Consider the following 27,804-nt stretch of genomic DNA (forward strand, 5'->3'; position numbering starts at 1 on the left):
GTGACAATAATAAATCAAATCAAATCAAAGTAGTGAGGTTCTCCCAGGTGCATTTTTTGTTGTAATCAGCTCCGCACTGGACATCAGCACTGAGCAGATTATCATATTGAAACTGGAATTTCAATATGATAATCTGCTCATATTAGCGGGCCCGCGAGCGTCTCCCCCATCAGAGTTTACGACTGCTCCCCACTAATGGGGAACAGGCACCAAGACCCTGTTGGAGCAAACCGAGGCCATTGAGGCCCCCCCCCAAGAGGTCAGGGGTAAGGAAGTACCGCTTGGACAGTGCCAGTCTGACACCCTGACGCTGCCCAAGGGATACACTGGCACTGCCCATCGGGCACTTTGGCACTGCACACTGTAATTCCTTGAGCCTCAATTTCTGGCATAAGTACAGTCGAGTTGAATCAACATCTCTGGTATGCCCAGTTAGAAGATTCCTGTCTGAAGTCCAGAGATAGAATCAATTGAATGGCCAGAACTGGTGCATTGCACATGCAGGGCTATATACCAACTATCCTGAATGATCAGCCAGATCATCAGCACAAATTAAACAGATTTGACGCATAAGGAAGTGCCACATCAAGCCTCGGTCATTTTTTATTTGGCAAAAATAGAGATTTCTGTCCTGCAATGGTCCCTGTTCCTATCCTTTGCTGGTTACTAACATACTGTTTTACAAAATAGCCTGGATTTTGTGACACAAATAATGATTAGGCTATTGGTGCACAACATTGTTATGGAGTAAATCAGACTGGAAATTCTGCTTCTTGCACATACTTAAACATGGAATCAGGGAAGTTGCTATTTGAGTTCCTCTGCTTCTCCACAAAATTGTGACCTGAGTACCTACCAAATGATATGGCATTGGAATATTGGGTGGAATAGTGGCAACATAATTAGCACTGCTGCCTAACAGCACCAGAGCCATGGGTTCAATTCCCAGTTTGGGTCACTGTCAATGCGCAGTCTACACGTTTTCCCTGTGTCTGGCCATGCTAAATTCTCCCCCAGTGTACCCAAACAGGCACCAGAGTGTGGCAGCTTGGGGATTTTCACAGTGACTTGATTGCAGTGTTAAGTTAAGCCTACATGTGACATTAATAAATGAACTTAAACTTAGCTACTTGAAGGACATTGAGCCATTTAGCCTTAAACACAACTAAATAAGATAGGACTTGTCCATTCAAATTATTTTTTCAATAATATGTTAAGTCCTAATTATGACTAATCTCCGAAGCACTGGAAATTTGTTTTACTAGTGAGAGGTCTCATTTATTCAGATCATAGTTATCATTGGTGATTAAAAATACTTTTTTTTAACCTTTCATTCCATCACTTTTATCTCCAGCTTGATTCCACCTTTCTCTCCCTGCCTTTATCCTGCTTTATATCCATGATTTTACATCAAGTTAATGAAATTTCCTGGTTCAGGCCTAATTATCATACTAAGAGTTCCTCAACTGGATTGGATGGCTGGAGCGAAATACTGTTGCTTGCCCTGCTCACAAGTGTTCTACAATCCCTGGCACAGACTCTGCATTAGAATCACTTTGTCAGTCTTGTAAATTGACGTGGAAACTCTGTGGGGTGCAATGAACAGTGAGCACCATTCATTTTCCACTCACTCCAAAATCAAGGTGATTATGCTGTTGACAGGCACACAAACAATGAGCGGTATTATTTTAGTTAGTGGCTGCTGTAGTTCACAGCTATTTTATACAATCTTCAAACAGCTAATTGCAGCTTACTGAAACGTAAGTTAAGCAACAGTCTATGAAGATTTTTTTTTAAGCTGGCACAGATGTTCATTAATATTAACAGAGCTGCATCAAATCTTCCTGCAAAGAACAAGGTGACTTGTGTTAACAAAAGGTCAAAATGCTACCAGTTCTGGTGATGTTTAGGTGACAAACATTTCTGGCCTTGCCAAACTGCAGAGGGCATGGACAAACGAGGAGCGAGAACTACACTCAGTTTCGCAACATAGTACAATATGACAAACTACCTCAAAAGATTCCAACCTTCATTTTTTAAACTGACCCTAGTAGCAGATATTTAACAGTTTGCAAACAAATACTCAAAGATATATCAACATCGCAGATCCAAAAATTAAATTTCTATCCGGCAACATGGCTGAGAAATAAACACCCAAAATACCCAAATATATTTCTGAAATTATCTATGGAGGTGGGCCTCTGATATTCAAATTTCATTTGTTATAATGCAACTGTTGCAATTTAAACATTCTCCCCACACATTTAATTTAATCTTATGTACGGCAGCAATATTTTATAATGAGGCATCTCCACTGTGTCGCATGTTATAAACATGAAATACCACTGGCTAGATTTTGTTGGGATTTCTACACGAGTGTACTTGATACTCACGTTGGTTTTACTGAAAATCGGTGTCTTTCATGTATATATGCCCCTGCTAAGGCTCCAGCACCAGAATTTATATACTGTAATATATTTAAATAAAATATCACTTGGGCAATTTGATATTCATTTCACACAAATGGATGAAAAGATTTAACATCAACTGCAATCAATGGAGAAACACAAAATAATTCATTTTACCTTGTAATTACACCAGCAGGCGAAGTCTACGTTCCAGTCATGCAGATATAGTTCTACGTTCCCAACAGCATGAGCAAGGTCAAAGCCAACAAAACATCCCTGTACAACACAAGTTGAAAGCGCACAAACACCATGTGAATACAAACAACTTGGAGGTTCAGACTGTTAGAAATGGTTATATTTGTTAACTTGGCATCCCAAATTCTGTATGGATTGTACACAATGTTGCTGCCAGAAAAATTGATTTTATTCAATATTGTGGATAAACAAAACATTTAAACCAACAGTGGCGAGACGGTGGCACAATGGTTAGCACTGCTCCCTCACAGCACCAGGGACCTGGGTTCAATTCCGGTCTCAGGTGATTGTCTGTGTGCAGTTTGCACATTCTCCCCGTGTCTACGTGGGTTTCCTCCGGGTGCTCCCACAGTCCAAAGATGTGCAGGTTAGGTGGATTGGCCGTGCCAAATTGATCTTTAGTGTCAGGGGGATTAGCAGGGTAAATACGTGGGGTTATGGGGATAGGGCCTGGGTGGGATTGTTGTTGGTGCAGGCTCGATGGGCCAAGTGGCCTCTTTCTGCACTGTTGGAATTCTATGATGCTAAATGGAGAAAGCACTGAAGAAAAAGAGCTGAAGTACATTTTTTTTAAATTTGCCCACAGCCATGCCAAATAGATTGGTAAGATGTCTTCTCCCAAAAGTGTTTAAGAACATAAGAACATAAGAACTAGGAGCAGGAGTAGGCCATCTGGCCCCTCGAGCCTGCTCCGCCATTCAATAAGATCATGGCTGATCTTTTCTTGGACTGAGCTCGACTTACCCGCCCACTCACCATAACTCTTAATTCCTTTACTGTTCAAAAATGTATCTTCCTTGCCTTAAAAACATTCAATGAGGTAGCCTCAACTGCTTCACTGGGCAGAGAATTCCACAGATTCACAACCCTTTGTGAAGAAGTTCCTCCTCAACTCAGTCCTCAATCTGCTTCCCCTTATTTTGAGGCCATGCCCCCTAATTCTAGTTTCACTTGCCAGTGGAAACAACTTCCCTGCTTTTATCTTATCTACTCCCTTCATGATCTTATATGTTTCTGTAAGATCTCCCCTCATTCTTCTGAATTCTAATGCGTATAGCCCCAGTCTACTCAATCTCTCCTCATAAGCCAACCCTCTCAACTCCAGAATCAACCTCGTGAATCTCCTCTGCACTCCCTCCAGGGCCAGTATATCCTTTCTCAAGTAAGGGGGCCAAAACTGTGCACAGTACTCCAGGTGTGGCTTCACCAGCACCTTATACAGCTGCAACATAACCTTGCTGTTTTTAAACTCCATCCCTCTAGCAATGAAGGACAAAATTCCATTTGCCTTCTTAATTACCTGCTGCACCTGCAAACCAACTCCTTGAGATTCCTGCACAAGGACACCCAGGTCCCTCTGCACAGCAGCATGCTGCAATTTTTTACAATTTAAATAATAGTCCATTTTGCTGTTATTCCTACCAAAATGGATGACCTCACATTTACCAACATTGTATTCCATCTGCCAGACCCTCCCCCACTCACTCAGACTATCTATATCCCTTTGCAAACTTTCAGCATCTTCTGCACTTTGCTCTGCCACTCATCCTAATGTCATCTGCGAATTTTGACACACTACACTTGGTCCCCAACTCCAAATCATCTATGTAAATCGTAAACAATTGCGGTCCCAACACTGATCCCTGAGGCACACCACTAGTCACTGATCGCCAACCAGAAAAACACCCATTTACCCCCACTCTTTGCTTTCTGTTAGTTAACCAATCCTCTATCCATGCTAATACATTACCCACAACACCGTGCACTTTATTTTATGTAGCAGTTTTTGGTGCGGCACCTTGTCAAATGCCTTCTGGAAATCCAGATACACCACATCCACAGGTTCCCCATTGTCCACTGCACATGTGATGTTCTCAAAGAATTCCACCAAATTAGTCAAACATGGCCTGCCCTTCATGAACCCATGCTGCGTCTTACCAATGGGACAATTTATATCCCGATGTCTCGCTATTTCTTCCTTGATGATAGATTCAAGCATTTTCCCTACTGCAGAAGTTAAGCTACCTGCCTTTTGTCTACCTCCTTTTTTAAACAGTCGCGTCACATTTGCTGTTTTCCAATCTGTGGGAACCACCCCAGAATCCAGTGAATTTTGGTAAATTACCACTAGTGCATTTGTTATTTCTCCCGCCATCTCTTTTGGTACCCTGGAGACCAGGAGACTTGTCTACCTTTTGCCACATTAACTTGCCCAACACTACCTCTTTCATGATAATGATAGTTTCTAGGTCCTCACCTGCCATAGCCTTCCTGTCATCAATTTTTGGCATGTTATTTGTGCCTTGCGCTGTGAGGATCGGCACAAAATACCTGTTCAATGCCCCAGCCATTTTCTCATTTCCAGTTATCCCCCTTCTCACCCTCGAAATGACCAATGTTTACTTTAGCCACTCTTTTTCGTTTTGTATATTTGTAGAAACTTTGAATACTGTCCTTGAGATGGTTATTAGGATGTCCCAGATTAGCATGTTTCCTTCAATGACAATGTTTTGGAGTGCAAACAAAGTGGTTGTATCTTAATTATACATTTTTAAAATTCAGTCATTCAGCTCCAGGGGCTTAGGATACCTCAGAGAATGGAATTGAATAACTAGGTTGTCATCAGTCATAATCTCATTGAGTGGCAAAGTAGACTCGATGGGCCGAGTGGCCTACTTCTGCTCCCACATCCCATGCTCTTAATTAAGTTATTAATACCTTATCAAAGGGGAAGGATGATCTATGCAAATGTATTTCTTTTACATTTCAGCAGTTTAATTGGAGAAAATCTCTTTTTTGCAGAAATCTGATTTCCTTGATGAGGCTCTGCATTCTAACCACAAAGGGACCAGATAGTTATTAAAACAAAAAGTGCTGGGTCATCTCAGCAAGTCTAACAGCATCTGTGGGGAGAGAGAGCAGCTGAGTTGATTTTTTGAGTCCGTACAACTCTTCTTCAGAACTGAAGAGGGGTAGAAATGTGATTTATTATATAGTTGGAGATGATGGTGCAGAAGGTGGAGCAGAATAGACAATCAGGGATAGATGGGAGCTAAGATGTTATGGACACAAGACAAAGGGAGTGTTAATGGTGTCGTTAAAGACAAAAGAAGGTGCTGATATTGGTATAAAGGTAAGATAGTGGAAGATGCTGTTGGAAAACTCAGCTCAGTGCTCAGTTCAAACAAAACTAAGGAACAAGTGACAGATGGCCCTGTGGGAATTTGCATTGGTGCAGACAAACAGAAAAAAGAGGTCATACAAACAAACAAATTAGGAACAGCAGTAGGCCACTTGGCCCTTTGACCCTCTCAACCATTCACTAAGATTATAGCTGATTGCAACTTCAACCCCAAAATCCTGCCTACCCCGGTAGCCTTTCACCTGCTTTTTAATCACGAATCTATGCAGCTCAGCTTTGAAAATACTCAAAGACTCTGCTTCCACTGCCTTTTGAGCAAGAGAGTTCCAGAGACTCACAACTCTCAGAGAAAAAAAATCTCCTCATCTCTCTCTTATATAGTGTTAGGGTATGAGATGAGAAACCCCAAGATGTGTTAGGAAGTTAGACTGGACCCCAACTATTTGCCATTTTGGCATTAATGTGAGGATAAGGTGTTTCAGTCCAGGTGAGATTCTACTGACACACTCGGAAACATTTATCAAACAAATTTTATTTAGCAATACTGTTTGACTGTAACAAATGAAACAGCTTAACATTTACCAATTGAACAATATATAAAAATGACAAGATATAATTCTTAACTGCTAACCTATCCCTATGAGTTCCAATTCAAGCAATATTTCTCTTACAGATTTAAAACCCCTCTTCAAAATCAGTTAGCAACAGACAGACTTACGTCCATGTACTTATTAACAGTCCTAGAACTTTTTAAACACCTCTGGAGAGGGAGAGAGATACAGAGAGACACCTGTCTTCTGACAGCCTCAAATACAGCTGTCAGAGAGAAACAGAGATAGAAAGACACCTCTTGCTTCTTTCAGGACCAAGCAGAAAACTGACCGTTTTAAAATAAAAGAGAAACTGTGTATCTTCTCTGCTAGCTTAGTTCCTTCCATTAACACATGCCTCCATCTCGTAAAATTTCTTACGCTTATTTATTGGTCACAAGTAGGCTTACATTAACACTGCAATGGAGTTACTGTGAAAATCCCCTAGTCGCCACACTCCGGCACCTGGTCAGGTACACTGAGGGAGAATTTAGCAGGGCCAATGCACCTAACCAGCACGTCTTTCGGATTGGGAGAGGAAACCAGAGCACCTGGAGGAAACCCACGCAGGCGCAGGGAGAACTTGCAGACTCCGCACAGACAGTGACCCAAGCTGGGAATCAAACCCTTTTCCCTGGTGCTGTGAGGCAGCAGTGCTAACCACTGTGCCACCACACTCTTGTCAATCATCCTAATCAACACCCTAGTTTGAAACCCAAAAGGAAACCTAATTAAATACAAATGCATTAACTCTGTTTTGACAACACACCAATGGCTAAAATCAGTCATAATCCTGCACTCTCAACATTTGAACTATCTGTTGCCCAGACAAATTGGCACTGTATAAAACAGAGCTGAATTTTAAACATATCCCTGACAGGAAACATGATAAAAATACATTTCTTAAAGGCACAGTATCATCACAATAGCGACACCTTATTTTTACAAGGTGATCCCCTAGTTCTAGACTCTGACAATGGGAAACATCCTCTCCAGAGCCACCCTTTCAATACCCCTCAGAATATTAAAGTCACCTCTTGCTCTTCTAAACTCCAGTGAATATAAATCTAACCTCTCCATCCTTTCCTCATAAGACAACCCATCCACTCCTGGGATTAGTCTAGTAAACCTTCTCTGAACTGCTTGTAAAGTACTGACATATTTTCCGAAATAAGACTAGTACTGTACACAATACTCCAGATGTGGTTTCACCAATGTCCTGTGTAATTGAAGGATAATGCCATACTTTTGTAATAAATTCCCTTCACAATGAATTATAACAGTCTATTAGCTTTCCTAGCCAGCTTCTGTAGCTATATACCAACCTTTTGTGATGCAAGATCGAAGTTCATAGTTCACAGTCTAAAGTTGTTGAACACAATGTTGAGTCCAGAAGGCTGTGATGTGCCTCACTGGAAGATCTGTTGTTCCTTCAGTTTGTGCTGGGCTTTACTGAAGCATTGCAAAGGCCAAGGACAGACATGTGGGCATGAAGGATAGAAATGTAGAAACTAGGAACAGGAGTAGGCCATTCAGCCTTTCGAGCCTGCTCCGCCATTCACTTTGACCATGGCTGATCATCGAATTCAATATCCTGATCCCCCCTTCCCCCCATATCCCTTGATCCCTTGAGAACAAAATAGTGAGCTGAAATGGCAAGCGACCAAAAGCTTTGGATCATGCTTGCAAGACTGAGTGAAGTATTCCACAAAGCCACTACCCAGTCTGCGTTTAGTTCCCACAAGTGTAGAGGAGATCTAATTGGGAACAGTGAATGCAGTAGAACAAATTGAAGGAAGTGCAAATGAAATGCTACTTTACCTGAGAGGCATGCTTCAGACCTCGAATGGTGATGAGGGAGGAAGTAAAGGGCAAGTATTGCACCTTCTATGATTGCAAGGGAAGGTGCCGTGGGAAGGGGATGGGGAGTTTGGAGTGACGAGCAATAGGCTAGGGTGCAACAGAGAGAGCGGTCCCTGTGGAATGTTGATGGGTGGGGTGGGGGAGAGATATCATGAGTGTTGGCATCATGCTGGAGTTCGTGGAAATGGCGGAGGATGATCCTTTGAATGTGAAGGCTAGTCACATGAGAAATGAGAACAAAGGGGACTCTATCATGGTTCTATGAGGGAGGGGAAGGGGTGAGGGCAGAGGGACAGGAGATGGGTCGGGCAGGGTTGAGTTCCGTCATCCACAGTCAACGGGAGGAGGAGGTGGGGGGGATGGGACGGAGGAGAAGGGCGGGGGGGAATCTTGGTTAAAAAAAAAGGAAGACCATGTCAGAAGTCCTGTTTCTGAAGGTGGCATCATTAGAACAGATGCAACAGATGAGGAGAAACTGGGAGATTAGGATGGAATCCTTACTTGAAGCAAGGTGTGAAGAGCTGTCATCGAGGTAGCTTTTGGAGTCTTTGGGTTTGTAATATTGACAGTCACTCAGAAATGGAGATAGAGGTTAAAGATGGGAAAGGAATTGTCAGAGATGGACCATACGAAGGTGATAGAGGGGTGGAAATTGGAAGCAAAATCAATACATTTTTCCAGGTCCAGATGAGAGCATGAAGCATCATTGACACAATTAGCAATGTGCTGGAAAAAGATTTGTGGGAGAAAATCTGAAACAGGGAATGTTGTACAGGTATAATTGGGGTCCATGCAGTTAATCATAGCCAGACATTTTCATTGCAGGAAGTGACACAAAAAAAGTCCTGATGGTTCAAATTGTTATAAGTGAATGTTATTAATTGGTAGCTGAGTTGGTATCTGAATTGCCTATGCAAAGTAGACAGTAATTTTATCGGTTAGCAGTGAAAAAAATATGAAACACTCTCAGCTCGTGGTTTCCTTTAAGAACTGTTCATTTCAGAATACTGCTCAGAAATGAAAGCCACACTGATCTTCGCTGAGATAATTGAGGAATTGACAGACTGCAACTAATGTGACTGAAGGGATGAAAGGTTATTCACCTACCCTGAAATATGACTGACTGGAGGTGCAGTGCAGCTAGTGTCTGTGAAGTTAGATCTTGTGACAACTTGGAGATCCTCATTACTTATGTAGTAGTAGAAAAGGTGGATGTAGTTTGTGCTTAAGCTACCTTCCGATGGGCATGCTGGGTTTAATGGAGAGTAACATAACATCTAGTCAGTGAGATTTGACTTGTTGTGAGTCAGCTGACAGTTCAAAGCTGTTCCAAGTTCACCATTTGACTCTCTTGTCTTCTCCCTTTTGACTGAAAAGACAAATTAGTCAGTTCTTTTCAAAGAGAAGTATTGCCCACACACCTCAGGCATATGCTCTTCTCAAATTGGGCCCTTGGGAAGTTGCACTCTGCATGCAAAAGGTGTTGTCACCTAAAATAATATTGACAAGAACTGTTGTGCTCACTCCTTATAAAGATAGAAATCACAATTGACAAATAGACTGCAACAACTAACTAGATGATATTTCCTCATCTATAAATGAATTGAACATGCAGCAGTATCTGTGAGCATTGATGGGCGGTAGAATCATAGTTGTGCATTCAAAATGCTTCTATTTGATGAACGAAGTCCATTAAGAAACACAATCTATCTTTCTGCAGCTGTCTCCACTGTGGATGCATACGAAAGCAGGACAACTCAAGGGAGCGGTCCCTGAGATGGAGTTATCACATAAGGTGACAGCCCTGAATAGGATATTCATCTGTGTAGATGATAGAAAAATGAACAATGTGCCAAATTGCAGCCTTACAAATTGAAACCTGACAAAAATATCCAGGCAGCAGTTGTGGACCAGACTGAAAAGTATCATAGAATCATAGTAGTTCACCAGATCCTGGCCCCTTGCTTGTAGTATGGCAACAATATAAACCCAATTGATTATCTATTTGGAACGACTTTGGTTACTGGAACAGCTAAAGAAATGATATTCAAACCCTTTCCTGAGTGCACCTTCATGGTTTGAAGCACTTGTGATGTCAAAGTGAAATGATGCTCAGAATGGCGATACAAACAAGCAAGGGACAGGAATTTCCACACAACCTGTCGCATGTTTTGTGGTGGCAGAGATGGCCTCTCTTTGGCTGGTCGTGTGATCTTCTGGCCCCACCGTTGTCAACAGGGTTTCCTGTTGAATGCACCCCTTGCCACTGTAAAACCCGCGGCAGGGGAGCATCATCTGCAAGAAAGGAAGATCCCACCAGTGTGAACAGCTGGAATGTTCTGGACCAGGTTTGCCAGAATCTGCCTTGCACACTTTTGGGCTGCATATGTGGACAAGCTCCCTATCTGACTCATCATGCATACAAGCAAAGAAAGAGATTTCCCAATGTTTCGGGGCAGCATGTGACAAATACTCTGCACCCTACAAAACAGGAAATTGATTCAGAGGAAGAGTGGTTGATTTTTAAAACTTCATTTATGGGATGTGGGCGTCGCTGGCTGGGCCAGCGTTAATTGTCCTTGAGAAGGTGGTGATGAGCTGCCTTCTTGAACTATTGCAGTCCATATGGTGTAGGTACACACACAGTGCTGTTAGGGAGGGAGTTTGCAGGATTTTGGAACCTCCAAAATCTCCAACTATAATTGTAAATGTGATCTCCAGCAGGGATGACCGTGAGGTCAGGGCATGATGAGTGCCTGCTGAATTAAACACTGAGCGAGGGAATGCAGATGTCTCCACCCTATTCTTTCAAGCTGATGTCCTGCAGCTCACTGCCTCCCATTACAGGTAGTAGTGTATCTATCCTTTAAAAAAAATGTATTCTATCATGGGATGTGGGCATTGCTGCCTGGGCCAGGCAGGTGACCTGTTTTCTTGAATTGTTGCAGCCCATTTGGTGTAGCTGCACACACAATGCTATTAGGAAGGGTTTCCTGAATTTGGACCCATTGACAATGAAGGAACAACGCGATAGCTCAAAGTCAGGATGGAGGTGGACCGCAGGCATTGATGTTCCCATGCGTCTGCTGCCCTTGTTATTCCAGGTGGTAGAGGTCACAGATATGGAAGGTACTGTCAAAGGAGCCTTAGCGAGTTCTTGGAGTGCATCTTGTAGATGATACATATTGTTGCCACGTGCGTTGGTGCTGGAGGGAGTGAATGTTTAAGGTGATGGATGGGATGCCAATCAAGTGGGATTCTTTGTCCTGGATGGTGTCAATTATCTGAAGTGTTGTTGGAGGTGCAGTCATCTAAGCAAGTGAAAAGTATTTCATCACACTTGTGCCTTGCAGATGGTGAATAGACTTTGGGGTCAACAGGTACTTGCCACAGTGTATATATATATATATATATATATATATTGCTGGTCCAGTTCAGTTTCTGGTCAATGGGAAATCCATGATGTCAATAGTGAGGGACTCAACTGATGATAATGTCACTGAAAGTCAAGGGTTTATTGTTAGGTTCTCTCTTGTTGGAGATGGTCATTATCTGGCATTTGTGCTACCTGCCACTTATCAGCCCAAGTCTGAATGCTGTCCAGGCCTTGGTGGATATGAACGTGGACTGCTTCAATTTATGTAAAGCTTTGGTTCCTGTCTGTAGCATTGATGAGGCCTTGGGATCGCTGGATATCACTTGCTGGCCACCAATGTCAAAACCACAGAAAAGCAACCAAAGCAGCAACTTAATTCTGAACAGCTAACTTTAAATAACAGGTTGTAGAATTATCATCGGGGTTCTCCCAACACAACTCCCTCCCACTACAATGTAACATTAATGAAAACCCCAGAGAACAGGCCATGTGGCTGCTTGCACTGATTTTAGGGGGAGGGAGAAGAAGAATTTGTGGAAATGTTATTCTCAAAGCTCTGCAAGTAACAACACCATGAAATTGACAAATAGACTGCAACAACTAACTAGATGATATTTCCCCATCTATAAATGAATTGAACATGCAGCAGTATCTGTGAGCATTGATGGGCGGTAGAATCATAGTTGTGCATTCAAAATGCTTCTATTTGATGAACAAAGTCCATCAAGAAACACAATCTATCTTTCTGCAGCTGTCTCCACTGTGGATGCATACGAAAGCAGGACAACTCAAGGGAGCGGTCCCTGAGATGGAGTTATCACATAAGGTGACAGCCCTGAATAGGATATTCATCTGTGTAGATGATAGAAAAATGAACAATGTGCCAAATTGCAGCCTTACAAATTGAAACCTGACAAAAATATCCAGGCAGCAGTTGTGGACCAGACTGAAAAGTATCATAGAATCATAGTAGTTCACCAGATCCTGGCCCCCTGCTTGTAGTATGGCAACAATATAAACCCAATTGATTATCTATTTGGAACGACTTTGGTTACTGGAACAGCTAAAGAAATGATATTCAAACCCTTTCCTGAGTGCACCTTCATGGTTTGAAGCACTTGTGATGTCAAAGTGAAATGATGCTCAGAATGGCGATACAAACAAGCAAGGGACAGGAATTTCAACACAACCCGTCGCATGTTTTGCAGTGGCAGAGGTCTTTGGCTGGTCGCGGGATCTTCTGGCCCCTCTAATTTTTACTAATGGCAAGTCCATTAAGAGATAACAATCTTTTCTTCCAGTTGTAATTGGGATGTTCAAAAATTCATTTTTAATGGGGTATGAGCATGGCTGGCTAGGCCAGCATTAATTGCACATCCATAGTTGCCCTTCAGAAAGTGGTGGTGAGCTGCCTTCTTAAACTGCTGCAGTTCCTGAGGTGTAGGTACATTCACAGAGATGTTAGGGACGGAATTCTAGGATTCTAACCCAGCGACAGTGAAGGAATGACAATAGATTTCCACGTCACTATGGTGAGTGACTTAGAGGGGAACCACCAGGTGGTGATGTTCCCATGCATCTGCTGCTCTTGTCCTTCTAGATGGTAGCGGCATTGGGATGCAATTGCAGATGGCAACTGCAAATGAATCCGAAGCAATCCTTGGGTGGGATGCTAGCACGGTGGCACAGTGATTAGCACTACTGCCTCACAGCGCCATGGACCTAGGTTCAATTCTGGCCTCAGGTCACTGTCTGTGTGGAGTTTGCACATTCTCCCCGTATCTGCGTGGGTTTCCCCCGGGTGCTCTGGTTTCCTCCCACAGTCCAAAGCTGTGCGGGTTAGGTTGATTGGCTATGCTAAATTAACCCTAGTGTCAGGGGATTAGCAGGGCAAATGTGTGGGTTTACGGAAATAAGGCTTGGGTGGGAGTGCAGACACGATGTGCCAAATGGTCTCCTTCTGTATTCTATGATTCTCTTATTCTGTGAAAATATAGTCAATCTACTTTGAAAGCCTGCATCTTGACAATTTGCAGAGCCCAAGATTATTTGGTACAGCAGTTTCAATGGGGGAAAATTGAAATGTTGTATTTGCATAGGCTTAAAAGGGGAATTATTAGCATCTAGGACATTAAATTATGATGTCTGCTGAACCGAGGCACCAAAGAAAGATTTGCATTTATTGAATATCTTATCAGGTCTATCAAAAATTGTCACAAGGGCTTCACATGGATTGAATTAATCTTAAATTCAGAGGGTGTTGTGTAAGCAAATGTAAGACTATTTTGTATAAGGTCCAATATACTGGATTGGAAGTTTTTTTTTTAAGCACTGACTGACGGACACTGCAAATACCCACTGTTCATTGGACAGTGCCATAGAATCTTTAATGTACTTCCCAGACTCTTTCACAGCCTTAGCTTTCCTGAGAACTTCTGAGGGGATTGAGGGGACTGGGGGGCGGTGGGGGGGAGAATTCCCCAGCACATCTTTGGGTCCTCACCAGTTGCATTGCCCTCGAGTTTAAAAATTATGGGCCAATGAGTAAACATCAACAATGACATCAGGCCTTGTTTTATAAGCAGAAGTATTTTTTTTAATGAAGTAAAATGAAATTGTGTTGGATTACCTGACAAAACAATTATCTTTGGGGTAGACTATCAGATCTTCGGGGTAGACTACCAGTTCTTCAGTTGTTTATAAGTATATCAGAAAGCCCCATCATGCAGGACTAATGACAGCTTAATTATGATGAGCTTTATGAGTGAACCTTCTGAATTATCTCTGGGGTCATGAGAAAAAGCAATGACTTGTTATGGAACAGATTTAAAATGTCCCAAGGATTGTTATTAAAGTCATATTGTGCAACAAGCCATGAGGTATTATTGGCCAAAACTTAGTCAAAGAGGTAAGCTTCAAACAGTGCACAGTGAAGTGGAGTAATGGAGGGGTTTAGAGAGAATTTCAGAGCTCAGGGTATAGTCAGCTGAAGGCACCATCACAAATGGTGGGGCAACTAAAATCCAGGATGCTCAAGAGGTCAGAATTAGATTAGTACAGATACCTTAGTGAGCTATTCAGGTGGAAACAACCATAGGGATAAGGAAGTGCGACACCGTAGACAGATTTGGAAACAATGCTGCAAACTTTAAAATTGATGTGCACCATAACTGGGATTCATTGCAAGCCAGCGAGTAGAAAGGGCGATCAGTGGGCAGAAACCTGGTGCTGGTAAGGACATGGGCAGCAGAGACAGATGGAAACAAGGAAAGTGTGCCACATCGGAAGCCTTTGTGTTCACATTAGGAAGAAGTGGTCAACTTGGAGTTCAAAAAGAGGATAGTTGCCAGGGATGACATTTTCAAGCTTTCTTCAGGATTTAATTGGGCTTAAAATTGGGCCTTAAAAAATATTAGGCCTTAAAATTGGGACCCATAGTGTCCAAATTATAACAGTAAAATGCATGCAGCCCTGTTCAATTACTGCATTGGTGCCAAACAGATATTCAGTACCAACCAACCAATAGATAGAAAGAGAAAGAGACAAACTCCTCTGGTATTTGGGTCATATGTTGAGAGCGGCCTGACATAGAGCACATCACACTCTCACTGGAGAAAATGCTGGAAAATCTCCATGACCCATCTGGACTCGAAACATCAGCTCTTTTCTCTCCTTACAGATGCTGCCAGACCTGCTGATTTTCTCTTTTGGTTTCAGATTCCAGCATCCGTAGTATTTGCTTTTATACACTCTCACTGGATGTAAGGTTGAAAAAATCCAATCCTTACACTCAATAAACATTGTGTAGAAGATTGAACAAATAAAAAAAGAAGTCTCATAAAACACATTGTTAAAATGCAGGCAAAATACACAGAGCTGAGAACAGGAAACGGTTTCCAAGAGCCAGGCAACGCTTTTTTGTTACACTATCATTTGCTTTCTAGTCAGTAAAACATGCCTGGAGCCAATGAAGTATCCAATAAAAATTCTAAAAATCTCATCCATTCTTTTTAACTTAAAGGTAATAAAATTCACTTTGGTTTGTTCTGAAAACACATTTCTAATTAATATATTTCTTCAGTCTCACAATTTTCTTCTTTTGTTCCACTCTCTGAGCAACAGATTTTAATTTAGTTTTAGAATTGACCTTTTTGAATTGCTATTGAAGAAAACCATATGTTCAACAACCAATGGAATAAAAAAAAATGTGGCTTCAAATAAAGAAAAAACTTTGTTGCGAAAATTGCTGAGTGACAGCATATCATACAATAAGCTTTACACTTTACTCCTGTTAAGTTCCTTTTGCAAAAAAAATTATCCATTGTCCTTCAGCAAGAAATGTGCAGGTTCGATTCATTGGCCATGCTAAATTGCTCTTTAGTGTCCCAATATGTGTAGGGGGTTTAGTGGGGTAAATATATGGGGATAGGACCTGGGTAAGATGCTTTGTCAGAGAGTCGGTGCAGACTTGAAGAGCCAAATGTCTTCCTTCTGCACTAAAGGATCCTACGATTCCAAGAACATTTTCAACTTAAAGGAAGCCAACATTTGAAGTTGAAGAGATAGCACAGCAAAGAAAAAGGCCATTTGTAACTGACAATTTTCAGAAATTGGCCAAGTTTGGCCTCCTGGCAGTCCAAGGGACTCTAGAACTGGCCTTTAAAAAAAACTTGAAACAAAACACAGACACAATGAATATACTAGTCAAGGGATGGTAGAGGCAATCAGACCACGCAATGATATGCACCTATCCAAGACTTAAATTATTTGTCTTGACCATTGCACTCTGGTGGTCAATCTGTAGAACTGAATGTAATACTTACAAGCTAACAAGCTGTGGGTTCTGGTGTTCTGAGTGTGCACCCACATCCCTTCGAAATGCTATTCCTAAAACCTGTTTCATTAGAGGGAAATTTTTTTACTAATCTGATGATGTTGATAAACCAGAATCTTTGCCATCGAAACAAATATATGAATGGACCATTCTTAAACCGAGGACAGAGGATTGTTGCAAGATTTCAGAAGGTATAGTCAAGAGTGGGAAGGATATGTATCAATGATTGTCACGGGTGTGATTTTGCACAAGAAGATTTGCAAGTTTAGGGACGGGGCAGCGACTTACAAGGTTAACCACAGGAGAGACTGATCATCTGCACATGGGAATGTACCCCTCTGAGTGTCAATAGGATAAAAGCAGTTTGGAAGTTATGGGAACAGAGTTTGTAGATATTGCTTTAACTTGAAGGAAACAGGATATTGACATTTGTAAGTTATCGGAGGGGACTGGTGATTGCAAGTTACTGGTGGTACGATAAACTGTCAAAATAATATTGAGTTGTACTGAGTGGTGAGCCTTGACCATTTTCTCCACCTGGTCAGGTTCCAGTTGGACTTTGGAGTTAAGAGGGGAGGGGAGGGTTCAGCTATACACCTCAGTCAATGAGGCACGTGAATAGAACAACACAAGAAAGCATATTTGCACGATTTTAAATCAAATTAATAATTATCAAATGAAGGGAAAATTTGATTTCAAAGCATTTGTTTTGTATTGGTATCAAACATATTTCAAAATAGCCAAAAGTCATAACTGTTAATACAACTTAATAGTGTTGCACATAAACTCATCAAGAATTAAATCTTCTGTTTGTGAAATGCTTTAAAAAACATCTTATACATCCTCATGGCCTCTAGGTGGCAGGAATAACTAAATTTGACTTCTCAAAGTTGGTAATTTTGTTAATATATTTTAATTCTCGACAGAAAATGAAATTTCCCTTTGTACATCTATCTCTCCCTCAAAAAGCAGTCACGTGAAAATTTCTTAAGTGACATTGATGGATTTTGTGTTGGGCAAGGCCATTAAAGGACATGAGAAGAGGCAGGTAAAACGAGTTAAGAGACAGATCAGTTATGATCTAATTGAGTGGCTAAGTAAGCTCATGATGCTGAATGGCCCACCCCTATTTCCATGTTCCTTATGTATATGACAGTCCAAGGCACTTTAGAAAAAAATGTGCACTCTGTTGCATCGGCAAGCGTAGCAATCGATTTGAACCACAAAGGCTTCATCAGCATTAGATATGTGAATGCCAGATGTTTTGTTATGCAACTTAAAGCACATCGCTTTTTCTCTCAGTTGACAGCCGAAGGAATATACAGTATTGCCTCACTGAATGTGCTCGTGGCCTTCCTGAAAAGTGCTGTTCCCCTGACCGCACTCTCGCTGGCCCTTTTGTTCCATGCCTCTCTTGCTCGTCACATCTCCCACTCCCCAATCCTCTGGCTCGACTGTGGTCCCTGATCCTCCGAGTGACTGCTGACCCTCCTGCTTGCTAGCAGGAAGTTCGGTGAGTGGATGGATTGGGTATGGGAGGGTGAGCGAGTGGGAAGGCTGGTGACTGGGAGGTTTTGGGAGTAGGAAAGGTTGTTCCAAATTGGCCTTGATCGGACCATGGGACTACGTCACTTCTGCCACGAAATAACATTAATGGGAATGGGAATTTACAACACTAAATGCGAATACAGGCCACGTTAAAAACACAACATTAAATAGAAATGACTTAAAATGGAGCAATTTAAAGTACTTAAAAAGATGATAATGATTATATATTCAACCACGCGCACCCCAGTACAAGAAGGGTGTTGCAACCATGAAAATAGCAATATAGATGCACCTGGGATGCACAGACCCTATAATGATGAGAGTCTTTAAACAAATCAAAGATATATTCACTGCGGCAGAGAATATCAATGAACATAAAATCACTATTCTTGATCGTCATTGAGTCAACACAAATTTGCATTTATAAAACACCTTTAAAGTAGAAAACGTCCCAATGTATGGGAGAGGGAGCAAAAAAATTAAGGAATCAATTTGCTCAAAATGAACTGAGGAAGAAAAAAGGAAACAAAGGGTGGGATTTTCCAGTCCCGTTCACGGCACAGTGGTTAGCACTGTTGCTTCACAGCTCCAGGGACCTGGGTTCGATTCCTGGCTTGGGTCACTGTCTGTGTGGAGTTTGCACATTCTCCCTGTGTCTGCGTGGTTTTCCTCCGGGTGCTCCGGTTTCCTCCCACAGTCCAAAGATGTGCGGGTTAGGTTGATTGGCCATGCTAAAATTGCCCCTTAGTGTCCTGGTTAGAGGGATTAGCGGGTAAATGTGTAGGGATATGGGGGTAGGGCCTGGGTGGGATTGTGGTCGGTGCAGACTCGATGGGCCAAATGGCCTCTTTCTGCACTGTAGGGTTTCTATGATTCACTGAGGGAATGGAAATTCCTGCCCAAAGTCAATGGGGCTTTTGGTGATCCATCAAATTTTCTGTCCCGTCTGTGAAAAATCCCACAGCAGGCAGGACCAGAAAATCTACATCACAGGGGGAAATTCTCCAGCCGTTAACGTTGGCAGGATTCTCCAGTCCCACTGGCAGTGCAACCCAACCCATGGGTTTTGCAGGTGACAACAATGGGAAATCCCATTGACAGCGGCGGGACCAGAGAATCCTGCCACCAGTGAACGGCGCGCTGCCTCCCGCCAGCGAGCAACACGGGGCTGCGAGGCCAGAGAATTCCACCTCCCCCTCCCGGAGTCAGGGTTACGTCAGATCGCTAAAAGCCTGGTCAGAAAAGTGGGTTCTGAGAAGTTCAGAAAAGTGAAGACAAAGAGACGAGTGTCAATAGGAATTCCAGAGATTAAGGCTGAGGCAACATAACATATGCCCTTGATTTTGTTTTCCCCAGAAACCAATTTGAATTTTGTGGAGGGTTCAGGTTACCAATTCACTGCCAGACCTGGCTGGCCATATAAAGTACCATCAGGTCCTGCTTTCCTTGACCAAAATGGCTCACTATTCCAGGGTATCCTGGAATGCAAAATTAAGCTCTGGTTTCCCTCTCCACAATCTCCAACAATTACAAGTATCTCATGCACTTATCTACCACTTAGATTGAGGCCATTAGTTCACTTGCCTCTGCTGCTTCCCTCCCTTCTCCGGGTTCCTCAAGCCAAATGTACCTGAAGATTGATAAATCTCCGGGCCCAGATGGGCTACATCCTAGAGTTCTAAAGGAGATAGCTGAAGAAATAGTGGAGGCGTTAGTTATGATCTTTCAAAAGTCACTGGAGTCAGGGAAAGTCCCAGAGGATTGGAAAATCGCTGTTGTAACCCCACTGTTCAAGAAGGGAACAAGAAAAAAGATGGAAAATTATAGGCCAATTAGCCTAACCTCAGTTGTTGGCAAAATTCTAGAATCCATCGTTAAGGATGAGATTTCTAAATTCTTGGAAGTGCAGGGTCGGATTAAGACAAGTCAGCATGGATTTAGTAAGGGGAGGTCGTGCCTGACAAACCTGTTAGAGTTCTTTGAAGAGATAACAAATAGGTTAGACCAAGGAGAGCCAATGGATGTTATCTATCTTGACTTCCAAAAGGCCTTTGACAAGGTGCCTCACGGGAGACTGCTGAGTAAAATAAGGGCCCATGGTATTCGAGGCAAGGTACTAACATGGATTGACGATTGGCTGTCAGACAGAAGGCAGAGAGTTGGGATAAAAGGTTCTTTCTCAGAATGGCAACCGGTGACAAGTGGTGTCCCGCAGGGTTCAGTGTTGGGGCCACAGCTGTTCTCTTTATATATTAACGATCTAGATGACGGGACTGGGAGCATTCTGGCCAAGTTTGCCGATGATACAAAGATAGGTGGAGGGGCAGGTAGTATTGAGGAGGTGGGGAGGCTGCAGAAAGATTTAGACAGTTTAGGAGAGTGGTCCAAGAAGTGGCTGATGAAATTCAACGTGGGCAAGTGCGAGGTTGTACACTTTGGAAAAAAGAATAGAGGCATGGACTATTTTCTAAACGGTGACAAAATTCATAATGCTAAAGTGCAAAGGGACTTGGGAGTCCTAGTCCAGGATTCTCTAAAGGTAAACTTGCAGGTTGAGTCCGTAGTTAAGAAAGCAAATGTAATGTTGTCATTTATCTCAAGAGGCTTGGAATACAAAAGCAGGGATGTACTTCTGAGGCTTTATAAAGCACTGGTTAGGCCCCATTTGGAGTACTGTGAGCAATTTTGGGCCCCACACCTCAGGAAGGACATACTGGCACTGGAGCGGGTCCAGCGGAGATTCACACGGATGATCCCAGGAATGGTAGGCCTGACATACGATGAATGTCTGAGGATCGTGGGATTATATTCATTGGAGTTTAGGAGGTTGAGGGGAGATCTGATAGAAACTTACAAGATAATGAACGGCTTAGATAGGATGGACGTAGGGAAGTTGTTTCCATTAACAGGGGAGACTAGGACGCGGGGGCACAGCCTTAGAATAAAAGGGAGTCACTTTAGAACAGAGATGAGGAGAAATTTCTTCAGCCAGAGAGTGGTGGGTCTGTGGAATTCATTGCCACAGAGGGCTGTGGAGGCCGAGACGTTGAGCGTCTTCAAGACAGAAATTGATAAATTCTTGATTTCTCGAGGAATTAAGGGCTATGGGGAGAGAGCGGGTAAATGGAGTTGAAATCAACCATGATTGAATGGTGGAGTGGACTCGATGGGCCGAATGGCCTTACTTCCGCTCCTATGTCTTATGGTCTTATTTCCCTTGCCCTATCCCTGTGCTCACTTTTTTTCTTTAGTTGCTCTCCTCCTATGCTCTCTCCCAGCATCTAGTCCATGGGACCCAATTATTGCCCCCAGGACCCAATTCCTGCCAAAATGCTTGACCCTCTTGCTGGTTGATTTTGTTACTGGCTCACTTTCCACAGGTCTGGCCCTTCTTCCCATCATGTCTGCAGTGAATGGAGATTTGCTGAGTGCCAAATTCTCCGTTCTTGTTGACATCGGCACCATGAGATGAACAACCGGAGTTTTAGCGGGCTCCCTGCTGGGCGCCACGGCCTCCGCAAGTTTCTTTCCGGCGCCGTCAGCTCTGTGCCAGAAATCAGTGCAGAGCTGTATAATTTATGCTAATGCTCATTTTAATATTATTTACATTTCATTAGCGGGCCCAGGACTGAAGCCTCCAGGCCCATTGCATTCTCCCCCATCCCACCAGGAGGGTTTCAATCCATACAATCTCTACAGTACAGAAGGAGGCCATTCGGCCCATTGAGTCTGCACCGACCACAATCCCACACAGGCCCTATTCCTGTTTCCCCACATATTTAGCCTGCTATTCCCCCTGACACTTGGGACAATTTAGCATGGCCAACCTGCACATCTTTGGACTGAGGGTGGAAATTGGAGCACCCGGAGGAAATTCACACAGACATGGAGAGAATGTGCAAACTCCACACAGACTGTAACCTGAGGCCGGAATTGAACCTGAATCCCTGGCGTTGTGAGACAGCAGTGCTAACCAATATGCCACTCTGCTGCCTGTTTCACTCCAGTGGGGGTTTACAATAGCTCCCCACTTGCAGGGAACCGGCAGACCGACCCCGCTGGAGTGAAGCGGGTGCCATCAAGACCACACAGAGGGTCGGGGGTAAGGGGGGGTTCCTGGGCATTGCCAGCTTGGCAGTGCTAGCCTGGCCCCCTGGCACTGTGAGACTTCTTACTGTGCTTACCCCTGCTCAAGGAGCACATTGGCAATGGCAATGGGGCGGGCCCAGAAGGGGGTATGGTCTAATGGGGGGCAGGGCCTCTGGCAGAGATCAGTGGGGGGTCTCACTACTACTCAACACTTGGCGGTGAGAGAGGGAGGGAGGCAAGTGATCGGGGCAGGCCATCGTGGTTGGGGGGGGGGGGGGGTGTGCGGGTCGGGGCTATGGGGTTGGGGGTGAGCATTGAGACTGGGGGGGAACTGTACTGTGGGGGAGCAGGAGAGGTTGATCGGAACTGCCAGAGGGGGTGTGGGAGGTGCTGAGGTTGGCCCAGATATGACCAGGGGGCCAGCGATTGGGCCATGGGGGGTTTGGGGTGTCAGCAATGAGGGGTCATGGGGCTGGCCAGCAATCGGGAGGCTGGCAGTGTGGGGATATTGCGCGTGCGCCGATCTCAACACTGACAGATCATCGTCTGCACAGTGGCCCGCTCATCATTACACCGCAGGTCTCTCCAGCGGGAATAGGCCCCACTCCCTGAATTTCAGTGTGATCCAGGCTCATGCATTCTGCAGTGCACAGAGTGTGGGAGATGCAATTTGAAACTCCCGCTGAAAAAGCCAGCGTGATTTACTCGTTTTGATGTGAATTCGTCACTTAGGGCCCGATTTCTTCATTTTGATTCTAAGTGCTGGGCGGACTTGAAACTGGGAGTGTTTCACATCTGACTTTTAGACCCGTTCTGAGGCCCCCCCATACACACACTGGGCCCGATTTTACCAACAATTTGCACCCGTTTTCGGGTGCGAAATCGTGGTAAAGTCAGGTGTGAGGCCTTTATCGCGATCTGCACCCGCATCCGAGCAGATTGCCACTTTACCGAAACCCGGGAATGGCGGGGATCCGTTCCTCGCCCAAAACGGGCGCAACGACGATTTAAATGCATTTGCATGCATTTAAATTGAATTAATGAACTGCCTACCCAACTTTATCAGCATTTCCCCCTTTACCACCGCGTTCACCAATCCGGAACCACGCTTTTAGGGACCTGCTGAATAAAAGTCTGAGTCGGGTGCTCCAGCCTCTGAAGAGTGCGGCTCGGGAGCGATCTGACACGGGCGTGCTTTTTCCAATTTTTTTCTAACTGCGCATGCGCAGTTCAGAGCTCCGATTGTTCCGGCCACACTAAGCCCCGCCCACAGCGCGAATGGGACTGGAGATGGCTGAGAGCGTATGGGGGCGCCTGAAAGCAGATTTCTAAATCGGATCTGCATTACGCCCAGATTCAGCACTTAGAATGAAAATGGTAAAATCGGGCCCACTGCCTGCAAAAATATCCAAATTGTGCTGCACAAGCCTGTGGGCGGGGCTTAACTCTGCAGCTCCGATCGGTGCCTCCAACTGCGCATGAAACTGATTAAACAACAACTGATGTGGAAAATTTTAAACCTGCCGGGAAACACTCGGAACATTGACTTGCACTACATAGTTCCTGTGTAGAGCTTGGAGTGTCTTACTTCTTGCTGAGACGCCACAATTCTTTCAATTAACATACTTCAGTATTATAAGGTGCCGTGTACTGGGTATGTGATATTAACTTAGGTTGATTTTTACTGAACACCGGGATAAACCTGAAACATAAGCCTTCTGATTCCCCATTTATAATTAATTATGAATGTCATTGAGGCAATTAATTCTTTATTTCAACCATATTATTTCAATTATGCTTATAGTGGTCCCAACAGTGATAGACAGTCATCATGGATAAACATTAAAAAGTGCATTATCTTTCCAGGCATCATTTTCTTGTGGAGAATACCCATGATGCAATTTGTATCATTGCAAATTATGGTTTTTTTGGGGCTCTGGAGGGTATGTAGAAAATGCATCTGAGATTCTGAAGCTGACTACATTATGACTAACATTTCAAACCAGCTGACATTAGACATGCTTTGTAAAGTGTTTCTCATCTAATGACTGATAATAGTTAGTGTGAAAACCTTCTGCATACTCCATACGGTTGATTACACTCATGTGGTAATACTGTCAGTTCATGGTGTTAAAGTACCATGCAAAGGGTTCGCCGTATATAGAAACAAATGTACTGTTCTCAATTAGTTTTCCACAAAATTGGAAGGAGATTCCTAGTTACACTTCAGGCACTAACTGACATGCTGAGAATATGTTTTACTACTGCTAGAACCATGGCCCAACTGTTGAGTCCCAGTTCTCAACTATTGAAACACCCAAGAATTTACAAATGGAGATTGTCAACGTGGAGCAGCTGAGAATTGTAGAATCCCTGCAGTGTAGAAGAGGCCATTTGGCTCATTTGAGTCTGCACTGACTCTCCGGAAGAGCATCCCACCCAGTCCCAATCCCGCCCTATCCTGTAATCCCCACACACTTACCACGGCTAATCCACGTAACCTCGTCATAGAGATTTACAGCATAGAAACAGGCCCATCAACCCTACTTGTCCATGCAGCCCAGTTTTTACCACTAAGAAAGTCCCAATTGCCCACATTTGGCCAATTCTACCCAATGCTTTTCAAAAGACAAAATTGTACCTGCCTCTACCACTACCTCTGGCAGCTCGTTCCAGACACTCACCACCCTCTGAGTGAAAATAATTGCCTCTTTAGGCCCTTTTGTGTCTCGCCCCTCTCACCTTAAACATATGCCCTCTAGTTTTAGACTCCCCTACCTTTGAGAAAAGATGTTGACTATCTACCGTATCTATGCCCCTCATTATTTATGGACCTCTATAAGATCGCCCCTAAGCTCCAGGGAAAAAAGTCCCAGTCTATCCAGACTCTCCTTATAACTCAAACCATCAAGTCCCAGTAGCATCCTAGTAAATCTTTTCTGCACTCTTTCTAGTTTAGAATCATAGAATCACAGAATGCCTACAATGCAGAAGGAGGCCATTCGGCAACAATCCCACTCAGGCCCTATCCCCAGAACATCACATATTTACCCGCTAATCCCTCTAACCTATGCATCCCGGGACACTAAGGGGCAATTTAGCATGGCCAATCAACCTAACCCGCACATCTTTGGACTGTGAGTGGGAAAGGGAGCACCAGAGGAAACCCATGCAGACATGGGGAGAATGTGCAAACTCCACACAGACAGTGACCCAAGCCGGTATTCGAACGCAGGTCCTTGGAGTTGTGAGACAGCAGTGCTAACCACAGTGCCACCGTGTCGCCCTTTCTATAATAGAGTATCCTTTCTATAATAGGGTGACCAGTACTGTACACAGCGTTCCAAGTATGGCCTTACTCACGTCTTGTACAACTTCAACAAGTCGTCCCAACTGCTGTATTCAATGTTCTGACTAATGAAACCAAGCATGATGAATGCCTTCTTCACCACCCTGTCAACCTGTGACTCCATTTTCAAGGAGCTATGAACCTGTACCCCTAGATCTCTTTGTTCTATAACTCTCCCAATGCCCTACCATTAACTGAGCAAGTCCTACACGGATTTGATATACCAAAATACATCACCTCACATTCATCTAAATTAAACTCCATCTGCCACTCATCGGCCCACTAGCCCAATTGATCAACATCTCGTTGCAATGCTAGATAACCTTCTTCACTGTCCACTATGCCACCAATCTTGGTGCCATCTGCAAACTTACTCATTATGCCTCATAAATTCTCATTCAAATTATTAATATAAGTGACAAATAACACATCTTTGGACAGTATGGGGCAATTTAACATGGCCAATCCACCTAACCTGCACATCTTTGGACTGGAGGAGGAAACCAGAGCGCCCGGAGGAAACCCACGCAGATCTGAGGAGAACATACAAATTCCACACAGAGAGTCACCCAAGGCCAGAATTGAACCCAGGTCCCTGGCGCTATGCAGCAGCAGTGCTAACCACTGTGTCACCATGCCATCCTTAGATATAATAGAAATAGAAGAGCAAAAAGTGCATCGAATGCAGCATTTAACATTAGTGGCCATCAACAATGAAACAAAGGCTCCTACTTCCAGAGGTAGCTGTGCAGCTGGTGTTTCAAAAACAGGTGTTTAGCAAGTAAGACCAACATGTTTTACGTCTTCAGCAGTCAACCTTATTACGGAAGCCAGGGTTACCCAAATTATTTTCTTCTGGTAAATAATTTCTAATGTTGCATTAATACTGCAGTCAAAAGAACAATCCCATAATGACAAGCAACATATGTGACTTGTCAGAGTCTGTGATTGATTTCAGGGCAGTAAAATAAAATTAAGAGCACTTACACATTCTGAACGGAACTGCTTTAACTCAAAGCTATTCTAGCAAAATGAGTCAGACTTCCAATTAAACTCTGTTTCGCCGATTAATTCCAGAGTTTATGTTCCCCAGTGGTCAAAATGGAGCTATGATGAAAGGCTCCTCTTAGAGGTGAGAATTTCCCATTAACTTCACCTAATATTGCAATGACCACCAGTAAATTAATGCAGTGGTTCTCAGACTGGGCTTCTGTGGATACTTTCCAGATTGCACAAAATAACATGAATGGGATCCATTGCTGTGATGGTGCAAGCCAAACCTGCACCATTGACCATCATTTTGATTTCTTTGCCGAGCTGGCAGCATAGCCAACAGCTCGCACACGGGGAGGTTTGATGTCAGAGCTGGGAGCCTTTTAATCTCTTTTTAATGAGCGACAGTTAAGCAATTGCTCGATGGGCACTGGGGCCGAGGCAGTTCTAGATACCAGACACATAGTGAAAAATCGCAGGCCTTAAACTGACTGAGAATTCCAAGGGGGGAAATGAGAGGCTGCAGGGACAGAGAATGGATTCAAAGCTGGAGAGGGAAGGAAGGTGCCACCATGTCAGCCTCATTGAGGAACCTGGAATGCTGATCCAGCCATTATCTGTTCAGTGAGAATGACAGCTGGGCCAATGACTGCATCCTGACTAAAGCTACAGGCCGGAATTTTACCGTTCTGCCTGCCACGGGAATCGGAGCGGGTGAGGGGCGGACCATGGAAAGGTCCGTTGACCTCGGGCGGGATTTTACAGCTTTGGGACGAGCGGGATCGTCAAATCCCGCCCAAGGTCTCAGTTACTGGCAGTGTCCCTTCCAGGCAGCTTGTCAATGAAATTCTCCAGTGCAGACAACCTGGTAAACAACAGAGGAGAACCAAAAACCTTTGAAACACTCAGCAGTTGTGAAAGTTGTGCAGATGGGTGTTCCCAACAGGAGCCACTGAGCCTCACCACAGACCCTGAACCACCCACCATTCCCCCCCACTCCGACACCCCATCACCACCACCCCCCGCCCCTCCCCAATGGCCCCTCCCCCCACCATCTCCCCCCACCCCGCCTTCCAGGAAGAGCATGGAGGATTTGTGTAGTGAAACAGTCAACAGGAAATGATGTTCAACTGGTAAGAGTTACCCTTTGGCTTAAGGCAATATAAATGATCAATCACATCACTATTCATTATTGACATTCAAGTCTCTTTAACAGGGCACTGATCAATGTGGCATCCAGATATGTAAAGGTGTCAGGAGTTTATAGTTCTGAAATTTAGATGGCTGGGGAGCTGAGGGGAGGAATTGAAGTTTGTCATAACTGTTTGTAATAGGGTCCTTCAACCAAAAAATAGAG

General features: G+C 43.8%; 1 protein-coding gene across 3 annotated transcripts in view; it reads right to left on the minus strand.

Annotated features, from left to right (window-relative positions):
- kynu (kynureninase) overlaps positions 1-27,804 on the minus strand; it is a 188,793-nt gene that overhangs the window by 37,336 nt on the left and 123,653 nt on the right. For all 3 annotated transcript variants that reach the window (XM_078228015.1, XM_078228017.1, XM_078228016.1), the window contains exons 9-10: positions 2,586-2,684; positions 2,394-2,467 (exon numbers count right to left, since the gene is read on the minus strand). In XM_078228015.1, the coding sequence (XP_078084141.1) occupies positions 2,394-2,467; positions 2,586-2,684 (173 nt within the window). The remainder of the gene's footprint in view (positions 1-2,393; positions 2,468-2,585; positions 2,685-27,804) is intronic.

The sequence above is a fragment of the Mustelus asterias genome, chromosome 14 (genome assembly GCF_964213995.1).
Source record: "Mustelus asterias chromosome 14, sMusAst1.hap1.1, whole genome shotgun sequence".
In the NCBI taxonomy this organism is placed as follows: Eukaryota; Metazoa; Chordata; class Chondrichthyes; order Carcharhiniformes; family Triakidae; genus Mustelus; species Mustelus asterias.